The sequence below is a fragment of the Pan paniscus genome, chromosome 5 (assembly GCF_029289425.2).
Source record: "Pan paniscus chromosome 5, NHGRI_mPanPan1-v2.0_pri, whole genome shotgun sequence".
Classification (NCBI taxonomy): Eukaryota; Metazoa; Chordata; class Mammalia; order Primates; family Hominidae; genus Pan; species Pan paniscus.
The window spans coordinates 15,004,723-15,028,463 of NC_073254.2; the positions used below are offsets into that span (position 1 = coordinate 15,004,723).

The 23,741-nt window shown below is 48.0% G+C and overlaps 1 protein-coding gene across 2 annotated transcripts; it reads left to right on the forward strand.

The window, feature by feature from the left end:
• Window positions 1-1,390: 1,390 nt before the first annotated feature.
• Window positions 1,391-21,451, forward strand: IRF4 (interferon regulatory factor 4). Of its 2 annotated transcripts, none has more exons than XM_034961346.3 (9): window positions 1,391-1,448; window positions 2,737-3,007; window positions 4,469-4,655; window positions 5,496-5,584; window positions 7,022-7,166; window positions 8,743-8,850; window positions 11,332-11,685; window positions 15,027-15,139; window positions 17,465-21,451. In XM_034961346.3, the coding sequence occupies exons 2-9, from the start codon at window positions 2,792-2,794 to the stop codon at window positions 17,606-17,608; spliced, it is 1,356 nt and encodes a 451-aa protein (XP_034817237.1). In that variant the 5' UTR covers window positions 1,391-1,448; window positions 2,737-2,791; the 3' UTR covers window positions 17,609-21,451. The 2 variants fall into 2 exon arrangements, with proteins under 2 accessions (XP_034817237.1, XP_034817238.1); XM_034961347.3 differs by having other exon boundaries at window positions 7,025-7,166.
• The last annotated feature ends 2,290 nt before the right edge of the window (window positions 21,452-23,741 follow it).

A 23,741-nucleotide genomic window follows, 5' to 3' on the forward strand; every position in this document is an offset into this window, starting at 1 on the left:
AAAAGCTTTTCAAAAGTTGCAGGTTGACCCACGGTGGTGGTAGTCTAAAATCATATAGAAACCAGAGATCTGATGGTTTACCTGAAAATGCGAAGTAAATGCACATACTCAGCATCTCAGACGATCGAAAGCTCAACGGGTGAAAGCTCAGGGGGTTAATTTTGCGATTAAGGACATCTTGGAAAAGTATGTAAAATCCCTGGTCCACTTAAGTATTATTCCTATTTTGGGCTTTTATTTATTTATTTTGAGATGGAGTCTTGCTCTGTCGCCCATCTCGGCTCACTGCAAGTTCAGCCTCCCGGGTTCAAGCGATTCTCGTGGCTCGTCCTCTCAAGTAGCTGGGGCCACAGGCGCCCCCCCACCAAGCCCGGCTAATTTTTGTATTTTTAGTAGAGATGGGGTTTCACCGTGTTGGCCAGGCTGGTCTCGAACTCCTGACCTCAGGCGATCCACCGCCTCGGCCTCCCAAAGTGCTGGGATTACAGGCTTGAGCCACAGCGCCTGGCCTATTTTGGGCTTTTATACCCCACTGGTAAACTGCTTTCCTCCAGGTTGAGGTTAAAACGACATCATTTTAAGGTGAACTGAAGTCTGGAAGTGATTAAGCACTTGGATCCTTAGGGAGCCTCTCCCCGCCCCCATCTCTTTCATGCTAAGATAATTAAAACTTCGGGGCCGGGGCATTGTCTGAGTCACTTCAATTCACCAGCCTAATAGATGCAAAAGGATGTAAGCATGTCAGACACGCAGAGACAGCATTTGAATCAAGCTTAATAGCTCAAGGGAGCTGGGCCATTTCCTATTTTCTTTTTAGTGAGTGCGATGTTCTCTAAACACCGCGGAGAGGCAGGGTTCTCGGTGATGGCCTTGCCAAGGGTGCTCCCGCAACCTCCACCTTCAGTTCTATTTGGACCATTCCTCCGTCTTCCGTTACACGCTCTGCAAAGCGAAGTCCCCTTCGCACCAGATTCCCGCTACTACACGCCCCCCATTTCCCGCCCTGGCCACATCGCTGCAGTTTAGTGATTGACTGGCCTCCTGAGGTCCTGGCGCAAAGGCGAGATTAGCATTTCGCACCTCGCCCTTCGCGGGAAACGGCCCCAGTGACAGTCCCTGAAGCGGCGCGCGCCCGGCTGGAGGTGCGCTCTCCGGGCGCGGCGCGCGGAGGGTCGCCAAGGGCGCGGGAACCCCACCCGGCCGCGGCAGCCCCCAGCCTTCACGCTGGCCCTGAGGCTCGCCCGCCCGGCCGGCCCCGGCTCTCGGCTTGCGAAGTCCCTCTCCCCAGTCCAACCCCCGGCCCCCACAGGCCTCGGCGCCCCGCCCCGCCCCGCCCCAGGCCCCGCCCCAGAGAGTTCTATAAAGTTCCTCTTTCCCACCTCGCACTCTCAGTTTCACCGCTTGATCTTGGGACCCACCGCTGCCCTCAGCTCCGAGTCCAGGGCGAGGTAAGGCCTGGAGTCGGGCAGGAGGAGGGGTGTGAGGCTGATACCAGAGAGGACCCGGAGCGCGAACCAGAGGTTCGATCTCCAGGGCAGCGCAGGGTACCCCGGCTTCGGAGCGGGAAGGGAGCGCGCCCCGTCCTGGAGCTCCGACTCCCACCCCATCTGCGCTGAGCCGGAGGCGCTGGTTTGGGCTCCAAGGCCCGCCTCCTTGGCTCTGCCCGAGCCTCCCCGCCTGCCCTCGGCGCTCCTGCGACGGGGTCGCCACAAGCTGGACGGGATGAGCTAACCGGACTGTCGGGGCCCCAGGAGTGGCTGAGGCGGGGCCGTCCAAGGCACTCACACAAGACGGCACAATTGCCTGCGAGAAACAGCCCCGGCCCTGTGGACCCCAATCCGAGGCTCCTTCCCCTGCTCTTCGTTCCTAAGGGGCCCAAACTCACGGCGGCCTCCGGCGCGGTGCTCACCCGCTAGCGCAGGAGGAGGAGGAGCTCCACATTTGGGTCGCTCCGAGCCTTGCGTGCGGTGGCCTAGCCGGCCTGGCGCGGTCCCTGCCTCCCAGGCTCCGCAGCTGTCGTCGCCCTCTCCCGCGCCCTCCCCGCCTCCGCTCTCCCGGGCCTGCTCCGGGGTCCGGCGGACGCTCTGCGCGCGGAATCCCCCGCTACTGGGCTGCAGCCCCCGCGTCTGCGCCACTTGTCGTTTGCAGAGCCCACTTAATGCTCGCTAGCTGGGCAGGGATAGGGGTCCTATCCGGGGCGAAGGGTCTGGATGCGAGCAGAGAAAGCGGAGGGTGGAGGAACCCGGTGCTGCGCCCCTGGAACGCCCGGCCGCAGGCGAGGTCCTCCGCGCGTGGAGGCCGCCAGGGGAGTGGAAACTGACAGAGTCGCGGGGAAGGGGCGAGAAACGGTTTGGGAGTGAGCGAAGACAAGCGAGAGCTACAAGTGAGTGCGGAAGGAGGGCCAGGAGGGGTGGCGGCTGGATGGGGAGAGAGGGTGCAAGACGAGCGGCGTGTGTCGGGAGCCTTTGGGCTGCGGGTGCGTTACAGGAGAGCAGGCGGGTAGGGGCCTTCGCGGGGGCCAAGCTCGGAAGGCGGACGACTGTGCCCGCCCAGGGGATGCGCCCGGGCCGGCCGCGAAGGTGCCTTCCTCCGGGGGCCTGGACGACCCTGACACGGCACGCGCGCACTTCTCAGCCTCAAAGACTCCGGGGCCTCGTGGTCACTGACACAGGGGATCGGGGCGGGGTGCCCGGAGTGCTGTGCCTCGTGGCTGAAGGGCAGCTCTTCTCCCCGCAGTGCAGAGCAGAGCGGGCGGAGGACCCCGGGCGCGGGCGCGGACGGCACGCGGGGCATGAACCTGGAGGGCGGCGGCCGAGGCGGAGAGTTCGGCATGAGCGCGGTGAGCTGCGGCAACGGGAAGCTCCGCCAGTGGCTGATCGACCAGATCGACAGCGGCAAGTACCCCGGGCTGGTGTGGGAGAACGAGGAGAAGAGCATCTTCCGCATCCCCTGGAAGCACGCGGGCAAGCAGGACTACAACCGCGAGGAGGACGCCGCGCTCTTCAAGGTCTCCGGCCTCGGGAGCCGGCGGGGGCGCGCCGGGGAGGGCCCAGAGATAGAGCCCGGGGTCCCCGGCGCCGCCTCCGAGGCGAGCCCAGGGGACCGCGCGGGGCGGACGGGCGGGCGGCGGAAGCATCAGGTGGCGTCGCCAGAGCCGCAGGGGGAGGAAAGGAGGCCTCAGCTCTCAGGGGGCCTGCGGGGGCCGGGAGCCGGTCCTGGGCGCGTGGAGGCTGCAGGGAAACCGCTGAAGGCCCGGCCCGGCCCGGGGAAGGGCGGTCAAAGGCTTGAGGGGTTTTGGTTGTTCGTCTGTGCGTTCTCGTTTCCACGCAAGCCTCCCACCCTTCCTCCGGGCTCCTGTCTGCCGCCTCCGTCCGTGGGTCTCCCTCGCTCTCTCCGTGCGTCCGCGCCTGTGCCGGCATCTGTTTTCGTCTCTCTCACCGCGTCTCTGTTTCTCTTTTCGCTGTTTTTCTCTCTGAGTCTCTCTCTCTCTCTCTCCATGTTTTTCCTGAGGTCAGCCTCTCTTCTCGCTCCTGCTAGCTCCCTGCGGGTACTCCCACCTCTGTCTTTCTCCTTGTGTGTGTCTCTGTCTCTCTCTTTCCCCCATCGCTGTGGAACTCAGCGCCTCTGTCTAGAGCTGTCTCCCTTACCCTTTGCGCGAGTGCACACACGTGTGTCGCTGTTACGATTGTTCTCCCCTGAGGCAGTTTACCCAGAGAACTACGCGTCTGGGCCCAGCCCCCACCTGTGGGCAGAGCAGGGGAAGGGGACTCCCTCCGGGAATTTGGTCTGAATTTGCTCTCAGAGTGCCTCAGCTGTGCTGCCATCCAGATGCCTCCTGTGGGTGACAGCTCACACCACAGCTGTCCTTGGTCCTAGGCGAGCTCACTCAGACACTGGGTGGATAGAGCCCCCTCAAGGAACCTCCGCATCTCACCCTACCTGTTATAAATACCCAGAAAATGTGTCTTCAACTTGGCAGTGATAGGGTCCAAGATGGAAAATCATTTTCCTAGAGGATAGCTGGGGTCTTTCAGTTTACATTTTGAGCAACGGTGTAAATCTGAAGGACCTATGCACCATTCTTTCTTTTAGAAATACAATTTCAAGATTCCTTATAAAATATCTGTATTTTGGGTTTAGCATGGTGGCTCACACCTGTAATCCCAGCACTTTGGGAAGATGAGGTGGAAGGATGCCTATGCAACATAGCGAGACCCTGCCTCTGCAAAAAATAATAATTAAAAAAATTAGCCAGGCATGGTGGTGAACACCTGTAGGCCGAGGGCCCAGCTACTCTAGAGGCTGAGATAGGAGGACCCTAGAACTCAGGAGTTCTATGCTGCGGTGAGCTATCATCGTGCCACTGTACTCTAGCCTGGGCAGCAGAGCAGGACTCTGATTCCAAAAAGAAAGCTAATAAACCAGACCTGTATTTTGACTTTTCGTTCTCTTCATTCTTTCCCACCAGGCTTGGGCACTGTTTAAAGGAAAGTTCCGAGAAGGCATCGACAAGCCGGACCCTCCCACCTGGAAGACGCGCCTGCGGTGCGCTTTGAACAAGAGCAATGACTTTGAGGAACTGGTTGAGCGGAGCCAGCTGGACATCTCAGACCCGTACAAAGTGTACAGGATTGTTCCTGAGGGAGCCAAAAAAGGTAGGGGCTCTCCTGAATTTGGGTCACCTAACAGAGGTAGCCAGATCCTTGAGGCACCTTAACTTCATTCTGAGCATCACTTTCTAGCTTTCCTTTTGTATTGCCTGCCTGCCTTCTGCCTCACAGTGAAGCCCAGCCTCCTTGCCTGAGTTATGTGGGTCACAAGTTGAAATTCCTGTGGTGTTCAGCGTAGGAGAATTAATCACACCGTATGCCTCAATGTATATGGGGGGGGGTGTGCATTGAATATGTGTTTTCCAGTTAGTCTTTCAAAAAAAAAAAAAAGAAAAAAGAAAACTGGATAACTTGTTAAAATTTACTTATCTAATAGTCTTTAGTGAGTGACTATTTTGCAGAAAAGGAGTAATGAGAGGAATATCTCATCACTATGCATGGTAATAAAACTGTCAGCTTTTAAAGTGTAACATGGTCAGCTGAGGTGTTTATTAAAAGTCAGATTCCTGGACCCCTCTTTTCAAGATTCTGACCAGTGTGTCTGGAAGAGAGCTCAGGAATCTGCATCTGGAACAAATCCTTCAGGTGACCTCACTTGGGAAACATCTGGCTGGCGGGGTCCTTTATGTCACAAGGCACATTCGCATGCCGTCTGTCATGTATTTCTCTACCTGTCCTGTACAACTCAGACCTTGTAGAAAAAAATCAGTTTAATAGCATGAAAAAATAACTTCCCAAGGGAGTTGCTGAAAAATACCTTATTTGTCAACACCGTGTTATGCATTCTAAGAATTAAATGCTCAGGTATTTTTACAAGATTTGACATTTAGTTAGGTCAGTTCCTGTTTTTACATTGTGCCATTTCCCTTTTCCCCAAACATGTAGGAGCCAAGCAGCTCACCCTGGAGGACCCGCAGATGTCCATGAGCCACCCCTACACCATGACAACGCCTTACCCTTCGCTCCCAGCCCAGGTATGGTGGAGGGCACTGGGCTCCCTGAGGGCGAGGCTGTGTGGGCCAGCTGCCCACATGGCCAGAGAACCACAGCAGCCCAGACAGCAGAACTTGCCATTTGCTATGGCTGCTCCAACAGCCCAGAAAAACCCCAGGTCACTGAACGAATGTCTCACTTTCCAAACGGTGCTGCCATTGGTGTGGATTTTAAGTAGGGGAGGGTCGGGCGTGTCCGCCTGTTGGAATATGCTTCTCAGGTCTTCTGGGAAACAGATGTTTTGTGGAAGTGGAAGATTTTGGAAGTAGTGCCTTATCATGTGAAACCACAGGGCAGCTGATCTCTTCAGGCTTTCTTGATGTGAATGACAGCTTTGTTTCATCCACTTTGGTGGGTAAAAGAAGGCAAATTCCCCTGTGGTACTTTTGGTGCCAGGTTTAGCCATATGACGAAGCTTTACATAAAACAGTACAAGTATCTCCATTGTCCTTTATGATCCTCCGTGAGTGTTTTCACTTAGTCTGATGAAGGGTTCACTCCAGTCTTTTCGGATGATAAAATGCTTCGGCTGTCAGTCTAATAAGGGATTCCCTGAGGAGTTTGGAGGCTGTAAGAGCACCCCCCGTCTCAATGCCAGTGCTTCTTATCTCAGCCTCTCCTGCACTCCTTTACCCCCGTCTCAATGCCAGTGCTTCCTATCTCAGCCTCCCCGTCTCAATGCCAGTGCTTCTTATCTCAGCCTCTCCTGCACTCCTTTACCCCCGTCTCAATGCCAGTGCTTCCTATCTCAGCCTCCCCGTCTCAATGCCAGTGCTTCTTATCTCAGCCTTCCCGTGTCAATGCCAGTGCTTCTTATCTCAGCCTCCCCGTCTCAATGCCAGTGCTTCCTATCTCAGCCTCCCCGTCTCAATGCCAGTGCTTCTTATCTCAGCCTCTCCTGCACTCCTTTACCCCCGTCTCAATGCCAGTGCTTCCTATCTCAGCCTCCCCGTCTCAATGCCAGTGCTTCCTATCTCAGCCTCCCCGTCTCAATGCCAGTGCTTCTTATCTCAGCCTCTCCTGCACTCCTTTACCCCCGTCTCAATGCCAGTGCTTCCTATCTCAGCCTCCCCGTCTCAATGCCAGTGCTTCCTATCTCAGCCTCCCCGTCTCAATGCCATTGCTTCTTATCTCAGCCTCCCCGTCTCAATGCCAGTGCTTCTTATCTCAGCCTCCCCGTCTCAATGCCAGTGCTTCCTATCTCAGCCTCCCCGTCTCAATGCCAGTGCTTCTTATCTCAGCCTCTCCTGCACTCCTTTACCCCCGTCTCAATGCCAGTGCTTCCTATCTCAGCCTCCCCGTCTCAATGCCAGTGCTTCCTATCTCAGCCTCCCCGTCTCAATGCCAGTGCTTCCTATCTCAGCCTCCCCGTCTCAATGCCAGTGCTTCCTATCTCAGCCTCTCCTGCACTCCTTTAGCAGGTTCACAACTACATGATGCCACCCCTCGACCGAAGCTGGAGGGACTACGTCCCGGATCAGCCACACCCGGAAATCCCGTACCAATGTCCCGTGACGTTTGGACCCCGCGGCCACCACTGGCAAGGCCCAGCTTGTGAAAATGGTAAGGAGGATACCAGGGCAGGAAACAGAAGAGCTAATTGCTAATGTGGCCATGGGCCATGGTGAATCCTGGTCTGTCCTGGGCAGCACCAAAGCTCTTTCCCCTTCTTAGAGGCTGCGTGTGCAGCTCGGGGAGAGGAGGGTTTTCTCACTCCTGTGGGATGGTGGCATCCCACAGCCAAGTTTACTCTCAGGATCCATGCTAGGCACTGCCCTTCGTGGGATCTTATTTAAACACCACAGAGATCACTCCAGGCAGTGGAAAACAGCCCCCCCACTTTTTATATAGAGAGGAGATTGTGGAAGCTCATAAATAATAAGTAGGGATGCTGGGAGATTATTGAGCTGGTATATTTCTCTCGAATAGTGGTGTGTTCATTGTTGCTATTGTTGGAATTAGAGGTGATACTAAAAAAGGAACGGAAAAATACCATGGCAAACACATAAAACGTCTCTACAGGTGCCTATGTACCCCTGGGTCCCAGAGAGACTTGCTGATTCTGGATTAGATGTGGGCCCCTTCCCTCGGGAGTTCCCCAGACATCAAAATGAGCTCCCTCAGCAGAAGCTCTCATCAGCTGGGTGCAGGGAGAATCTGGCAATGCGGTAACTCAGGCCTTCAGGACTTTTGAGTTAGTTACTTAAATGGAAGTCCTGAGACAGGTCAACACACTGAACCCTTTGGATGTTTTAGGAATATTTGTTCCTTTGCAATTTGGCCTTTTTTTCCCCAGTCATGTTCAGGTTATCCTTGGCTGCAGGTAGTGAAGAGGTGTACCACTCCTTAATGTTTGTACTGAGTGGCATGTTCACAAAAAAGCGCAGAATTCAGTTGCATTGGCTTTTCAAGAGGGATTTGCAGCAAGGGCTGGTTTCCAATATGGTAGTGGAGGAATCGGCTAACATAAAACTAGTTCCTGAAATTCAGACTTGCGTTTAGTGCTCTGGCTCTATGGAATTAGTAACCATGGGAAAGAGGCAATGCTTAGAATTGTGTAAAGTGGTGGAGTAGGTAGAGACCTGTCTTGAAGCATCGGTAACAGTAAATGAAGCAGCAGCAAGATCAGGTGTTCTGTGCCACATTCTTTTTCCATTCATGTTTCATACAACATTGTCTTCAGGAACATGGTTCAGTGTTCTCCCAACCCACAAGAGACAAGCAAAATAAAAATGGACTAAATAATCTGTTAGTTTTTAATTGGGCTCTTTGGCACAGACTCAAGTAGACCTGAACTCTGAGCTCTGTTGTGAACCCGCTTTGTGAACAAGGACAAAGCATGTCATCTGTCTCTGAGCCTCAGTCTCCCTGTTAGTCAGTTACAGAGAGAGCGCTCCAAGTTTCCTTCCAAAGCTGCGCACTGGCTCGTTTCTCCATCAGCTTTGGTTTTCCAGTTGGTCTCCAGCTCATCTTTGCCTCACAAGAATGTGCCCTGCTAGTCGCTGGTGCTGGGAGTGGGTGGGAAGGTGATTGGGCGCCAGCCCCTTCCTTCCCAGGCTTCACACACACACCCCAGGAAGCCCCGCAGTGCGTCGGACTCTCTGTCTAGACATCATCTGATTTTTATTTGCAAATGCAGGTTGCCAGGTGACAGGAACCTTTTATGCTTGTGCCCCACCTGAGTCCCAGGCTCCCGGAGTCCCCACAGAGCCAAGCATAAGGTCTGCCGAAGCCTTGGCGTTCTCAGGTGAGTGCAGGGTTTGCTCCTGGAGGCACCGCAGGAGGCCAGCCTCTGCTGCCAGCTCTGTCATCTTTGGGCAGATTCGATGGGACTTTAGACACTTGCTTTGCTCCCTCTGGGGTCTGGAGTAGATGTAGACACATCCTGTGTGTGAGGTGACCAGGGTGATTTAGGAGCACCATTAGAAAACCTGACATCACTGCTTGTGGTTCTGCTGACCGTTTCAGCCACTGGCTGGAATGGAGTCATTTTGGCTTCTTCACTGGCACCTCTCCGAATTTCTAGGAATGTGCCTTTACCTTTACCAAGGGCCCCTGTTCAGCCAACATCCTCACGATGTGGAATAATTGCTTGGAAGTGTAGAAGGGCTTCTCATTTTGAGAAGCTGATCATCCTTCCAGGTTGAGCCACAAATAAGTCCTCTTCCTCTACTCCCTGGGGACATTAGTTCTGGTCCCTCATCTCTAAAACATTGATGTGCCTAAGAGTAATACACATTTTGGTCTTCCTCTGAACTTTAATATAGCTTGCAAACAAATATGGATTCAATCTGATTTTTAAAGTTTTATTTCTAAAAAAAAAAAAAAAAAAATCCCTGCACCATGGAGATCTTACCTACTATAAAGAAGGCACCTCTAGGCTTGGCAAGCACACGTGCTATATGTATATTTATTTTTCAGATAATATTTTGGATTGTTTTTAAATGGGATTTGTTCTTATATTAAAACCAAATAGCTTAAGGTTTGGAATTCTCAGCTTGCCCTCTGGCATCTTTAAAAATCAGTGATGAAAAATACTAACTAAATTCTGAAGGTTTCAGGGAGGCGAGAGTTGTGGCACTTTTGCTGCTCAGAGGGGAGCTGGAGTTTGACCTGCCAGCTCTTTCTAGTTGTGAATGAGGCTTGCACCTTTTTTTCTGAGGTGCTCGTGAGTAACTGAGGATGCCCTTTGGGAGGAGGTGCTTCTGAGCAGGAAGGCTTGTGTTTGTTTTTAGAAACTTTCAAACCCTTGTCTTGAACACCTAAGACTTGTGTGGGTGCCTGAAGAGTAGGAAATAAACAGCTATTTATATCTCGGCAACCTCGTGATTTCTGATGACATTAAATGAAATGAAACCTGCCCCGAGAATCACCTCGAATGGCCAACACCCACTCTCTTTGGGGTGCACTGTCTGACTCGCTTTCAGACAGTGTGTTGAAGCAGAGAATTGAGACAGTGATGTGGGTTAACTCTCAAAACCTGCTATTGAGGAATAAGATAGTTTTGTGGGTTTCTTTTTTTGGTATGCATGATACAGATTAATTATCAGCCATGAGCACATTTATTAGATAACTGTGATTCCCATTGATTTTGGGGTTCCATACAGTTACCAGTGGCAGCTGCCTCCTGTCTGTGCCACTCCCCTGCGGTCTGGCTGAGGAGCTTGTGCAAACCCAGCTTGGTTCTTTCAACTCATGGGCGATATTTTAAAGAGGCTTCTGAAATCAGCAAAACGTTTGTAAATGGATTCATCTTGTTTAAAGTTTCAGAGAGCGCAGTTTTAGAGTTCTTTTCAAACTTAAACACAAAGCCCAGTGGGAATTTCAGCAGACTTTACATGAACTTTTAGAGCATTTTTCTCATTAATTTCTTTCTTTTCACAAGAATTAATTTTGTGATAAAAACACCACATATCCAGTGTGGAAAACTAATTTAAAAATCAGAAAAACAAAAATGGAAAATAAAAACATCACATTCTACCACCCAGAAATCACCATTAAGGCCTCAGTGCTTACCCTTTAATGTGTGTATGTGAGTGTGTTTATATATAAGTTATATAGACATAAATAATTAAGCACCTAATTCTATATATAATTTATATATGTACACACACACACACATTTGCTTTTTACCTAAATGATGTCATGTTATTATTTTGGGGACGTTTCAGGTATGTGGACCGACTTGCTTCTTTCTGAAACACTGTTATATTTTTTGCTAGTATAAATTAAACTTAGGGTTCATTTCCTCCAAAGTAAAAATTGATTTGCTTAAAGATGAATTTTCATTCAGTGACACAGGACTTAAATGACATCGCCACTATCATCATCATCATTCACAAATAAGACTTAGCAAGTTCTTAATAGTGATGCTCTATAATAGGAATTCAACTTACATTTCCAGAAAATTAATGAAAGATACACTTGTTCCTTAAAAAAAGAGTCGGTGGCCACATACGTTTGTAATATGATGGTTTAGACAAATTAAATGGGTTTCTTTCCACGGGACTTCTCTAAGTGTTGACGGAGCTCATGCTGTCTGTGGATCTCTCGGGGAGACAAGGGCACGCAGCGTTTCCCAGGCCTCCTTGACGCGGGAACCTTTTGTTCCTCCACGGAGCATTTGGGACACTAGAGTTCCACCACAGGTGCTTGGCTCTGTGGAGTCGTTGGCCTCGAGGTGGTGTCCTTGGCCCCCAGCACTGACTCCGGAGCTCTGTGTTTGCAGACTGCCGGCTGCACATCTGCCTGTACTACCGGGAAATCCTCGTGAAGGAGCTGACCACGTCCAGCCCCGAGGGCTGCCGGATCTCCCATGGACATACGTATGACGCCAGCAACCTGGACCAGGTCCTGTTCCCCTACCCAGAGGACAATGGCCAGAGGAAAAACATTGAGAAGCTGCTGAGCCACCTGGAGAGGGGCGTGGTCCTCTGGATGGCCCCCGACGGGCTCTATGCGAAAAGACTGTGCCAGAGCAGGATCTACTGGGACGGGCCCCTGGCGCTGTGCAACGACCGGCCCAACAAACTGGAGAGAGACCAGACCTGCAAGCTCTTTGACACACAGCAGTTCTTGTCAGGTACGGCACCTCATTATCTGTTAGAATGGAGGTGGTGATGGCCCACCTGCCACAGGGGCCGGAAACCACAGGGTCCCTCCCACCCCAGGCTGAGGTCTTCCTCCTGTTGACTCCGGCGCCCGCTGGGCTTGGGGCTTGACTCCAGTAGAGATCTTCTGTCTGGCTCTGTTGTGGGCGGAGAGTCTGGATCAGATGGTCCAGGTGGACCGTGGCTCAGGCTGTTCTCTTGCAATTCTGGTTTTCAGCAGTCGCCTCTTAACACAGTTCCATTTCATTGCACTATGATCTCGACAAATACGTCTGCTGATGTGGCGGCTCTTTTCAGGTTCCCAGAAAAATCATAAAGGTTAGAAGCATATTGTTAACATTCTTGGTTGTCAGATGTGTCACCCTCATGCAGATGCTGCCCCACGAGTGAGACGGAGGGTGGAGTGGACTGTACTGGTTTTGCACAGGAGAAGTTACAGGAGAGTGCTATGAGTTGGCTCTGTGACATGAACATTTCTAAGCATATTTTTCAGAACCAGTGAGTTTTGTTTTTCTACCTTGGATTTCATGACAATTCAGCAAACCTCTGGCTGGCTTCTGTGAAGCCCCTCGCCCTGCCATGCTGGGCTTCCTCGCTGGCTGGCTTCTGTGAAGCCCCTCGCCCTGCCATGCTGGGCTTCCTCGCTGGCTGGCTTCTGTGAAGCCCCTCGCCCTATCATGCTGGGCTTCCTTGCTGGCTTTGTGGGGCTGTCCAGGTGGAGGGAGCCTCCCGTGTGGGAGGGAGCTGCTCTACCCGCCACCCGCCACCCCACCGCCAACTCTTCCTCTGCCTTTTCCCAGTCCTGTCCCTTCCTGAGCCCCTTCAGAAACTCGTGTGTCTTTGATTTTTCATGTGCCTCCCCTTTTCTTGAATGTGCTTCTTCATTCAACTTATTTAAAATAAAAATATGACACGTCTGTGTGCTCTGGCACTGTTGACATGTGCTTGTACTTCTGGGTGTAAGTGGCCCAAGTTTTTGTAAGCTCATCCAGATTTTCTTTTGGTGCCCAAAGCAAATATGTCCCCAGATAACTAAGCTTCAGGCTAGGTGTGGTGGCCCATGCCTGTAATCCCAGCACTTTAGGAGGCTGAGGTGGGCAGATCACTTGAGGCCAGGAGTTCAAGACCAGCCTGGCCAACATGGCAAAACCCCGTCTCTACTAAAGATACAAAAATTAGCTGGGCGTGGTGGTGGGCGCCTGTAATCCCAGCTACTCAGGAGGATGAGGCACAAGAATCGCTTGAACCTGTGGGAGGCGGAGGTTGCAGTAAGCTGAGATCGCACCAGGTGCTGCAGTTTGCAGGACAGAGCGAGACTCCATTGCCCCCCACACCACAAAAAAATAACTAAGCTCACACAGAGGCTGACCATAGGAAGAGGGAGAACTGTGCTGGTTCCCCGAGGCGGCGACAAGTGAGGAAGTCACCTGGGGCTGGACACCTCTCATTCTAAGGGCAGAACCATCCCCAAGCCCCGGCCAGGGCGGTCCCATCCTTCTTGGGGTTGGGCATGGTGTTCATGGGGGACCAAGGAAATTGAAGGGCAACTGGGGGGACCCCCCCGCTCCCCTGTCAGCATCTCCTGTGTCTGCCTTGGGATCTGGAAGAGCTCACGTAGGCCAGGAAGGCTAAGGCCCAGTGGGCCTGGATTTCTGAAGACTCTGGACCTTGGTGCCAGTGGATTCAGAAGATACCACAAGGTGAGGGCTTTCTAATGAAAGTGTCACAAGGAACTGGCACTGGCTTCTCTGAGTGCCTCTTGCTGGGCGTTTTTAGGGAGGTAGAGCCCCCGTGGTGATTAAGCTGGAAGGTGCACGTTGAGTCACAGGTGCACTGCGTGAGAGACAGCACAGGCAGGGGGTGGACGCCTGTGAGTGTCCTGGGGCTGTAGACTTGCATGACTAGAACTTACTATTAATCTGTGAGCAAGAGCTGGTCTTGGCTTTCATTCCTTCCTCTGTAACCAAAGGCTGTGCTCTTTGCCCACTGCAGCCTCTCACCTCAAAGTGTTCACTGAGGTTCAAGGAGGATGCTGTGAACGTAAAAACTGCAGCTGTGCTGACCAGCTTCTGCATAATTAAGGATTCCCACCAAACACTCTCATGTTATCTAGGGTTGGAGCCATGCTTTCTCAAGAGAATTGTGCCAACTCGCCATTCTGATTAGCCTGTGTAGGTGTAGTCTCAGATCACGGCAGTGTGAATGTATTTTACACATTCTGACTAAGTCATTTGGGTTTGATTTGAATTCTGGAAAAAAAAAAAAAGCAGGAAGTCAAATAGTCCTGTAAGTTAGCTAGAAACTTCTGTTCAGTTGAAGAGAACAGTGGAGATCTTTGATATCTTCCTATTCAGGTCTGCACAGCACTAGGGACAGCCCCCAGGGCCCGGCCCGAGGGTGTGTATCTGATAAGGACGCGTCTGTTCTGCAGAAGCTGTAGCGGCTCCTGTGTCAACTCGTTTCTTTTGCGGGCGTGACATTTTATTGTAGCTACAGGCAGAAGATTTGTCTTGTGTACAGGGGAGGGGGCATGGGCTAAAGTCAGGGGATGGGCACTTGTCTTTCCAACAATGTTCCAGTCCGTTTTGTATCTTTTGGGTAGGTGTGGTGGCTTCAGGATGTATATGTGTATATCCACAAGCGGGAGGCCAGGGGGGCTGCCCCACTCCCGTTCTCAAGTCGAGTTACTGTTCCGTCCCTGGAGACAGGCAAGAAGTCTACTCAGAGTTACACAGTTCAGGCATAGTGACAGTGGGACTCAGCTGCCGATGGCTGGTGCTCAGTCACCACGTTGACGTTACATATTTTCTGTGGTGCCTGAGTTACGTGGATGTCCGCAGTAGCACAGATACTGGATTATGTGGGCTCTGTAGTGAGGGGATGAGGTTTTAAAATGATCCTGGGATGTCGAAACTTTCTGATTTTTTAAATGAAAACTTGTCCATGGCATAAATTGGTCTTTTGCCATTGCGTGACTACGTTTCTTGTTCTTTATCTCCCAACTTCACTGCGGTCTACTACCTTTTGAATCTTCCTGGGTCCAATGCTGCAAAGCAGTGTTCTTTAGCTGTCGACTAGTTCCTCTTGAAGAATCGAGGGAGACCGAGGGCCCTGGGGGGAAAGCACCCAAAGGAATGCATACATGCTATTTTGTATCTGAGATGTTCACATCAAGAGCCCCACTCAGCGGAGTAAAAGTGCTCATTCCTCTTGCAGTGTTCAGAATCACAGTAAGCTCTTGCTTCCTGTTTAACCTGGTGTGTTTGGTGATGAGGGTTTCTGAACATGGTCTCTTTCTTGTGGGCTTCTACAGAGCTGCAAGCGTTTGCTCACCACGGCCGCTCCCTGCCAAGATTCCAGGTGACTCTATGCTTTGGAGAGGAGTTTCCAGACCCTCAGAGGCAAAGAAAGCTCATCACAGCTCATGTGAGTCCTCAGTTACACTCCTACCATAGTGGCTTCCTGTTCTTTGTAAAGGCCAGAGTTTCATTTAGAAAAGTCCCAAATGAAAAGTAAATGTCAAATGACCTGGAAAAATAAGCGTAACCCTTAAACTAGTGAGGGAGGAAGCATGGTCCAACGAGCAGCACAGTCTGAGGACCCACGTGCTCCTCCCAGACTTGAGATCTGCTCATCAAAGAACCAGGGAGGACAGCCTCAAAGGAGGGTGCCTCTTTCCCCATCTTTTTTATTTTTCAGGAAAGTTGTCGTATTTCCATTTTATAGGGATTGAAAAAGATTGATGGTAAAAGCTGCCCTTTAAAATTCTCCAGGTTAAGATTGCTTTAAGAATGCTATCTAGCTCTAGTGGATCTTCATTCAATGGAAAAGCTTTTCCCAAATGAGAAACTATCCATTCCCTGGAGGCATTTTGTAGGTCTCTGCAGCTGTGTCCTAGCACCTCTTTTATTTCTGGAATTTTAGAAATTATTTAATTATTGGGCATATGATATTTGAAAGAGGCTAAATCTTTCAAGGAATTCAAGCAAATCAGACCGTCTCGTAATGTTCTCTAGCATAGCTCAAGATGGGTTCAACTGTGGCAAGTAACACTAAAAGGTTAGGGTTAGGATTAGGGTTAGAGTTTTCTTTTTTATGAGAAAAGGTTTCCATAGATAACATGAAGCATTAATTTGCCATGGGAAACAGAATCTTGAACCCTTAAGACTTTTGAATTTGAAAACTTCACATTGCTACATGCTTGCAAGCATTATTAACGGGCTTGCATGCTGAGCAATACCAGGTAAAAGTTACACCCCCTAACATCAAAGTTCCCATCATGTTCTAGCTCTGATGCTATTTCTCATTGAGAACTGAAATGAAACATGGTTTAATCTTGAACATACAACCCCCCTTCTTGATTTTAAAAACAAAGACCAGCCAACCAACCAGTATATAATCCCATAGACTCAGGAGTTTTCTCATGAGTTCTCTCCAGTGATTGACTTAATAATTGATATGATTGTTGAAATAATAACTGATACGTTGTTAACAACAGGAATTGCTAAATGACTAAATAAACTTGGCATCGATAAGCAGCATTTAAGAAGTTGATGATCGGCCGGGCACAGTGGCTCATGCCTGTAATCCCGGCACTTTGGGAGGCTGAGGTGGGCAGATCATGTGGTCAGGAGTTCGAGACCAGCCTGACCAACATGGTGAAACCCCCTCTCTACTAAAAATACAAAAATTAGCCGGGCGTGGTGGTGCGCACCTGTAATCCCAGCTACTCGGGAGCCTGAAGCAAGGGAGTCACTTGAACCCAGGAGTCAGAGCTTGCAGTGAGCCGAGATTGCACCACTGCACTCCAGCCTGGGTGACAGAGTGAGACTCTGTCTCCAAAAAAAACAAAAAAAGAAGTTGATGATCAGCTCAGCTATCACATCAATCCAGTTTTAAGGGTGACATGGATGCAAGTCACTGTCCTGTAAGTCAGGGAAAGATGGATCCCCAGATGATCCCCTCATGCTGAAGACGAGGCTGCGTGCTCCATAAAATGAATAAACACACGTGTACACCTATGAGTTCCACTTTTAAAAATTATTAATTTAATTCATTTCAGGTACTTAGGAGTTTAGCTTAAGTCGTTATATATAAAATACAGTCTCTAATATCATGATTGATGGAGAGCATTCAGCTTGCCTTAGATGCTGTAAATTCAGGAAAAGCTGAACATTAAGGCGTTTTTGTTTTTTGGTGAGTGTGATCCACGCTAATAACCAGACAGTATAAATTTGAGGCCACTTAGCTTCTCTTTTTCCACAATAGTAGTTTTGTTGTTGTTTAACTTTACTTTTTATTTCTTTTACCTCTGGTTTAGAACTACACAGATTACCTAGAAATCAAATCACTCAGGATGAGTTCCTTGTTTCTTTCAAACTGCAGTTGTGGAAAAACAAAATCATTGGCCTAAATTACCCTGCAGATTCCCTCAGACTTCCTTTTAATTTGATCACTTTACTTGATTTGATGCAGTTTTAGTTAAATGTACATTTTAAGTGGCAGTCGATTTGAAAGTAACATCTTTAACCCAGAATTAAGTCACTTTGGCTGTTTTTTTACATGTTGATCTATAGAAGGACTAACCAAAAAATTGCTTCTTTAGATGGCTCCAAATATGAAATGTTTTGATGTGTTCCAGGATGTAACTTTGGGCTTTACGTTACTGTCTCCTTAGAATCTGAGTGCTGTTTAATAGTGAGCCAGTTGCAGGATATCTCAGTAATGTCTTTTTAAAATCTCTTATTAAAGGTAGAACCTCTGCTAGCCAGACAACTATATTATTTTGCTCAACAAAACAGTGGACATTTCCTGAGGGGCTACGATTTACCAGAACACATCAGCAATCCAGAAGATTACCACAGATCTATCCGCCATTCCTCTATTCAAGAATGAAAAATGTCAAGATGAGTGGTTTTCTTTTTCCTTTTTTTTTTTTTTTTTTTTTTTTTTGATACGGGGTCTTGCTCTGTCTCCCAGGCTGGAGTGCAGTGACACAATCTCAGCTCACTGTGACCTCCGCCTCCTGGGTTCAAGAGACTCTCCTGCCTCAGCCTCCCTAGTAGCTGGGATTACAGGTGTGAGCCACTGCACCCACCCAAGACAAGTGATTTTCATTGTAAATATTTGACTTTAGTGAAAGCGTCCAATTGACTGCCCTCTTACTGTTTTGAGGAACTCAGAAGTGGAGATTTCAGTTCAGCGGTTGAGGAGAATTGCGGCGAGACAAGCATGGAAAATCAGTGACATCTGATTGGCAGATGAGCTTATTTCAAAAGGAAGGGTGGCTTTGCATTTCTTGTGTTCTATAGACTGCCATCATTGATGATCACTGTGAAAATTGACCAAGTGATGTGTTTACATTTACTGAAATGCGCTCTTTAATTTGTTGTAGATTAGGTCTTGCTGGAAGACAGAGAAAACTTGCCTTTCAGTATTGACACTGACTAGAGTGATGACTGCCTGTAGGTATGTCTGTGCCATTTCTCAGGGTAGTAAGATGTAAATTGAAGAAGCCTCACACGTAAAAGAAATGTATTAATGTATGTAGGAGCTGCAGTTCTTGTGGAAGACACTTGCTGAGTGAAGGAAATGGAATCTTTGACCGAAGCCGTGCCTGTAGCCTTGGGGAGGCCCATCCCCCACCTGCCAGCGGTTTCCTGGTGTGGGCCCCTCTGCCCCGCCCTCCTTCCCATTGGCTTTCTCTCCTTGGCCTTTCCTGGAAGCCAGTTAGTAAACTTCCTATTTTCTTGAGTCAAAAAACATGAGAGCCACTCTTGGATGGGACATTTTTGTCTGTCCTACAATCTAGCAATGTCTAAGTAATGGTTAAGTTTTCTTGTTTCTGCGTCTTTTTGACCCTCATTCTTTAGAGATGCTAAAATTCTTCACATAAAGAAGAAGAAATTGAGGAACATAAATCTTAATACTTGAACTGTTGCCTTTCTGTCCAAGTACTTAACTATCTGTTCCCTTCCTCTGTGCCACGCTCCTCTGTTTGTTTGGCTGTCCAGCGATCAGCCATGGCGACACTAAAGGAGGAGGAGCCGGGGACTCCCAGGCTGGAGAGCACTGCCAGGACCCACCACTGGAAGCAGGATGGAGCTGACTACGGAACTGCACACTCAGTGGGCTGTTTCTGCTTATTTCATCTGTTCTGTGCTTCCTCGTGCCAATTATAGTTTGACAGGGCCTTAAAATTACTTGGCTTTTTCCAAATGCTTGTATTTATAGAATCCCAAAGACCTCCACTTGCTTAAGTATACCTATCACTTACATTTTTGTGGTTTTGAGAAAGTACAGCAGTAGACTGGGGCGTCACCTCCAGGCTGTTTCTCATACTACAGGATATTTACTATTACTCCCAGGATCAGCAGAAGATTGCGTAGCTCTCAAATGTGTGTTCCTGCTTTTCTAATGGATATTTTAAATTCATTCAACAAGCACCTAGTAAGTGCCTGCTGTATCCCTACATTACACAGTTCAGCCTTTATCAAGCTTAGTGAGCAGTGAGCACTGAAACATCATTTTTTAATGTTTAAAAAGTTTCTAATATTAAAGTCAGAATATTAATACAATTAATATTAATATTAACTACAGAAAAGACAAACAGTAGAGAACAGCAAAAAAATACAAAGGATCTCCTTTTTTCCCAGCCCAAATTCTCCTCTCTAAAAGTGTCCACAAGAAGGGGTGTTTATTCTTCCAACACATTTCACTTTTCTGTAAATATACATAAACTTAAAAAGAAAACCTCATGGAGTCATCTTGCACACACTTTCATGCAGTGCTCTTTGTAGCTAACAGTGAAGATTTACCTCGTTCTGCTCAGAGGCCTTGCTGTGGAGCTCCACTGCCATGTACCCAGTAGGGTTTGACATTTCATTAGCCATGCAACATGGATATGTATTGGGCAGCAGACTGTGTTTCGTGAACTGCAGTGATGTATACATCTTATAGATGCAAAGTATTTTGGGGTATATTATCCTAAGGGAAGATAAAGATGATATTAAGAACTGCTGTTTCACGGGGCCCTTACCTGTGACCCTCTTTGCTGAAGAATATTTAACCCCACACAGCACTTCAAAGAAGCTGTCTTGGAAGTCTGTCTCAGGAGCACCCTGTCTTCTTAATTCTCCAAGCGGCTGCTCCATTTCAATTGCTTTGTGACTTCTTCTTCTTTGTTTTTTTAAATATTATGCTGCTTTAACAGTGGAGCTGAATTTTCTGGAAAATGCTTCTTGGCTGGGGCCACTACCTCCTTTCCTATCTTTACATCTATGTGTATGTTGACTTTTTAAAATTCTGAGTGATCCAGGGTATGACCTAGGGAATGAACTAGCTATGAAATACTCAGGGTTAGGAATCCTAGCACTTGTCTCAGGACTCTGAAAAGGAACGGCTTCCTCATTCCTTGTCTTGATAAAGTGGAATTGGCAAACTAGAATTTAGTTTGTACTCAGTGGACAATGCTGTTGAAGATTTGGGGACTTGTTAAAGAGCATTGGGTCATATGGAAAAAATGTTATGTGTCTCCCAGGTGCATTTCTTGGTTTATGTCTTGTTCTTGAGATTTTGTATATTTAAGAAAACCTCAAGCAGTAATTAATATCTCCTGGAACACTATAGAGAACCAAGTGACCGACTCATTTACAACTGAAACCTTGGAAGCCCCTGAGTCCTGAGCGAAAACAGGAGAGTTAGTCGCCCTACAGAAAACCCAGCTAGACTATTGGGTATGAACTAAAAAGAGACTGTGCCATGGTGAGAAAAATGTAAAATCCTACAGTGGAATGAGCAGCCCTTACAGTATTGTTACCACCAAGGGCAGGTAGGTATTAGTGTTTGAAAAAGGTGGTCTTTGAGCGAGGGCATAAATACAGCTAGCCCCAGGGGTGGAACAACTCTGGGAGTCTTGGGTACTCGCACCTCTTGGCTTTGTTGATGCTCCGCCAGGAAGGCCACTTTGTGTGTGCGTGTCAGTTACTTTTTTAGTAACAATTCAGATCCAGTGTAAACTTCGGTTCATTGCTCTCCAGTCACATGCCCCCACTTCCCCACAGGTGAAAGTTTTTCTGAAAGTGTTGGGATTGGTTAAGGTCTTTATTTGTATTATGTATCTCCCCAAGTCCTCTGTGGCCAGCTGCATCTGTCTGAATGGTGCATGAAGGCTCTCAGACCTTACACACCATTTTGTAAGTTATGTTTTACATGCCCGGTTTTTGAGACTGATCTCGATGCAGGTGGATCTCCTCGAGATCCTGATAGCCTGTTACATGAATGCAGTAAAGGTCAGGTTTTTTTTTATTGATTTTCACAGCTTTGAGGAACATGCATAAGAAATGTAGCTGAAGTAGAGGGGATGTGAGAGAAGGGCCAGGCCGGCAGGCCAACCCTCCTCCAATGGAAATTCCCGTGTTGCTTCAAACTGAAGACAGATGGGACTTAACAGGCAATGGGGTCCACTTCCCCCTCTTCAGCATCCCCTGTACCCCACTTTCTGCTGAAAGAACTGCCAGCAGGTAGGACCCCAGAGGCCCGCAAATGAAAGCTTGAATTTCCCCTACTGGCTCTGCGTTTGGCTGAGATCTGTAGGAAAGGATGCTTCACAAACTGAGGTAGATAATGCTATGCTGTCGTTGGTATACATCATGAATTTTTATGTAAATTGCTCTGCAAAGCAAATTGATATGTTTGATAAATTTATGTTTTTAGATAAATAAAAACTTTTAAAAATTTGTTATGGAATGTGTGTGTGTTATTAAACATGCATCCTGATAGCTTTTAAAGCACTTTCTCCTGCGGTTACGTTCCTTCAGAGAGGCTGCTGTACATGTCTCTGAAATCAGATCTCCAAGTGTTCACCTTGTTAAGGAGACAAACGCTGGCCAAGTGCCGGGCGGCTCCTCCCGCACAGAGGAGTGTCTGTGAAGAGTAATCACCCTACTCTCCCGGTAGCATCTGCCTCCTCTTCCTTTACCTGTGCTTTAAAAGGTTTAGGGCTTTCAAGGAAGTTGTTTTTAATGTTTTCTTTTGTTTATATTCGAAGCTCCTCTGATTTTGGTCATTGCTAAAAAGAAGGGATATAGGTTAACTAACATTCCAAATGTGAAAATCGAATGGAAAACTGGATAAAGAGAACAGGATTTAGATGGAACCCCTGGGGATCCGTACGTCTGCTGTTGACCTCAGCTCCAAACTCTTCCTCTCTCTCAGCAGCCAGGCAAGGGAGTCTCCTTTCTCAGCTTCATCGCTTCTACTGATTACATGGCTCAGCTCCTATGCACCTACTAACTTCCAGTCCAGCAGAAAAACTCAAAGAACCAGGCTGCAGCTGCTGGTGCTAAAATCCTTGCAGCTGAAGGTTACATAGAGCTGTCAGAAAAGTTTGTAGTTTGGATCTAGAACCCCCCCCTAGAATAGTAGATTAGCATAATTTTGATTTTGCTAAATGGTAAAATTTCTTTTCTAAACCCTCACAAGTTCAGCTGAGAAACTTTGCTGAAAACAAAGATCAATAAATCTTAGCATAGTGATAAGACAAAGGAGACAGCAGCTCCAGTGTTTTAAAAGGGGACAAAAATGAGAGAAGGTAGTAAAATCTGTTCCCAGATTCCACTGCTGCCTTTGCTGTTCCCAGGAAGGAAGGATTTATGTCCTGATCTCAGGAGACAGGCTTCAGCAGAGTGCTTCCCTGTGAGTTCTGTGTTCCTAACTTAACAATTCTCAATATTTTGGGGAGAAATATTTTGGTTTCCTTCAGTCCCCCCTTGAAGCTTTACTTTCAGAAAGTTTCACATGTTAAAAGCTAAGTTGGTAGTTTTGGAGAGATTTGGGTTAGAAGTTTTAAGATAAGAGATTTGGCAAGGGAGGAGGAGAACATAGTTTGGAACAAGCAGAAAGGAACCAATTTGGGTACATTGTTCCATCTCTTATTGTATCAGTCTTTCAGTCCTGAAAATAGGTCAGTTCCGTTAAATCATTGCATCCCATTTCAGAGGTGGTGTAAGTGGGCTTCCATAAGAGTTATGTCTTCCATATGGTGTAGGCACACAGGTACTTTATCAGAGACATTTGTATGGAAATAAAAAGAAAACAAAGGTCTATGTTTCAAGCAGTCTATAAGCTAGTTTCTGGAGAGCAACCAGCTGAGATTTCTAGATTTGGGTTCAAATAATTTTAAGTTGGAGTGGACAGGCAGTGGCAATCTGACAGATTTTTCTGGATTATAGTTTGCATCAGACGTTCCAGTGAAGTTTTTGTCCATAAATAAATTGTGATGACTTCTCCAAAGTTTATATCAAGTTGTTCAGCTTTCATTTGCAGGGCTTCAGGAAAGGCACGGTTTTAATTTCTAGTGATTTCAAGTCAGAAAGGTGGGAGAAAGTTGGGAATGTTAGTCTGAAGAGCCATAGCAGATATTAGAGGAAACTAAAACTTCAGGATTCAGTCCAGATAATTTTTAAAAACTCTAAAACAATGGACAGGGCTAGAATCTAATAACAGCTATGCTATAGCTGTTCTGAAACATTTTTTCTCTTTACAGTCACCTCCCTGTTTACCAAAGATAATCACAATAAGTCCAGTTTACTTACAAAACAAGTTTAGTGTCATTATATTTAACCTGATCATTTACATAAGTACAGCAAGAACAGTGATTTAACATATAAGCTCTTTTTAAGTCAGCGTTGCTGGAACTTTTCGTAAAGAATTTTATTAGATTAGAACACTAAAACCCTCTTCAGACTAGGAAGCCGTGCCACAGACTTACCAACAGATTTTATCTGAGATACCTGGGTAAATTTTTTTCTTGAGGTCTCCAAAATGTTTTGAGGTTCCTGGGCTTGTCAGAAAATGACATTATTTACTTACTGCAAGGCTAGAAGTGCTGGAAGGGCACCGCATAGTTCAGGAACAAAGTGCCAGGCCAGTTCTTTCAAGGGTTTTATTGGCTCCTTAAAGTTAACGTTCATTCCTTAAAGCAGTCTGGTCACATCTGAAAAAATGACGTCCCAGTCATAGCCTTGAT

Bases quoted from the DNA above. Each gene is read 5' to 3' on its own strand.
- IRF4 (XM_034961346.3), top strand. From the start codon at position 2,792: ATGAACCTGGAGGGCGGCGGCCGAGGCGGAGAGTTCGGCATGAGCGCG. The intron at 4,656-5,495 runs GTAGGGGCTCTC...CCAAACATGTAG, and splicing joins TCCTGAGGGAGCCAAAAAAG to GAGCCAAGCAGCTCACCCTG. The intron at 7,167-8,742 runs GTAAGGAGGATA...TTGCAAATGCAG, and splicing joins AGGCCCAGCTTGTGAAAATG to GTTGCCAGGTGACAGGAACC.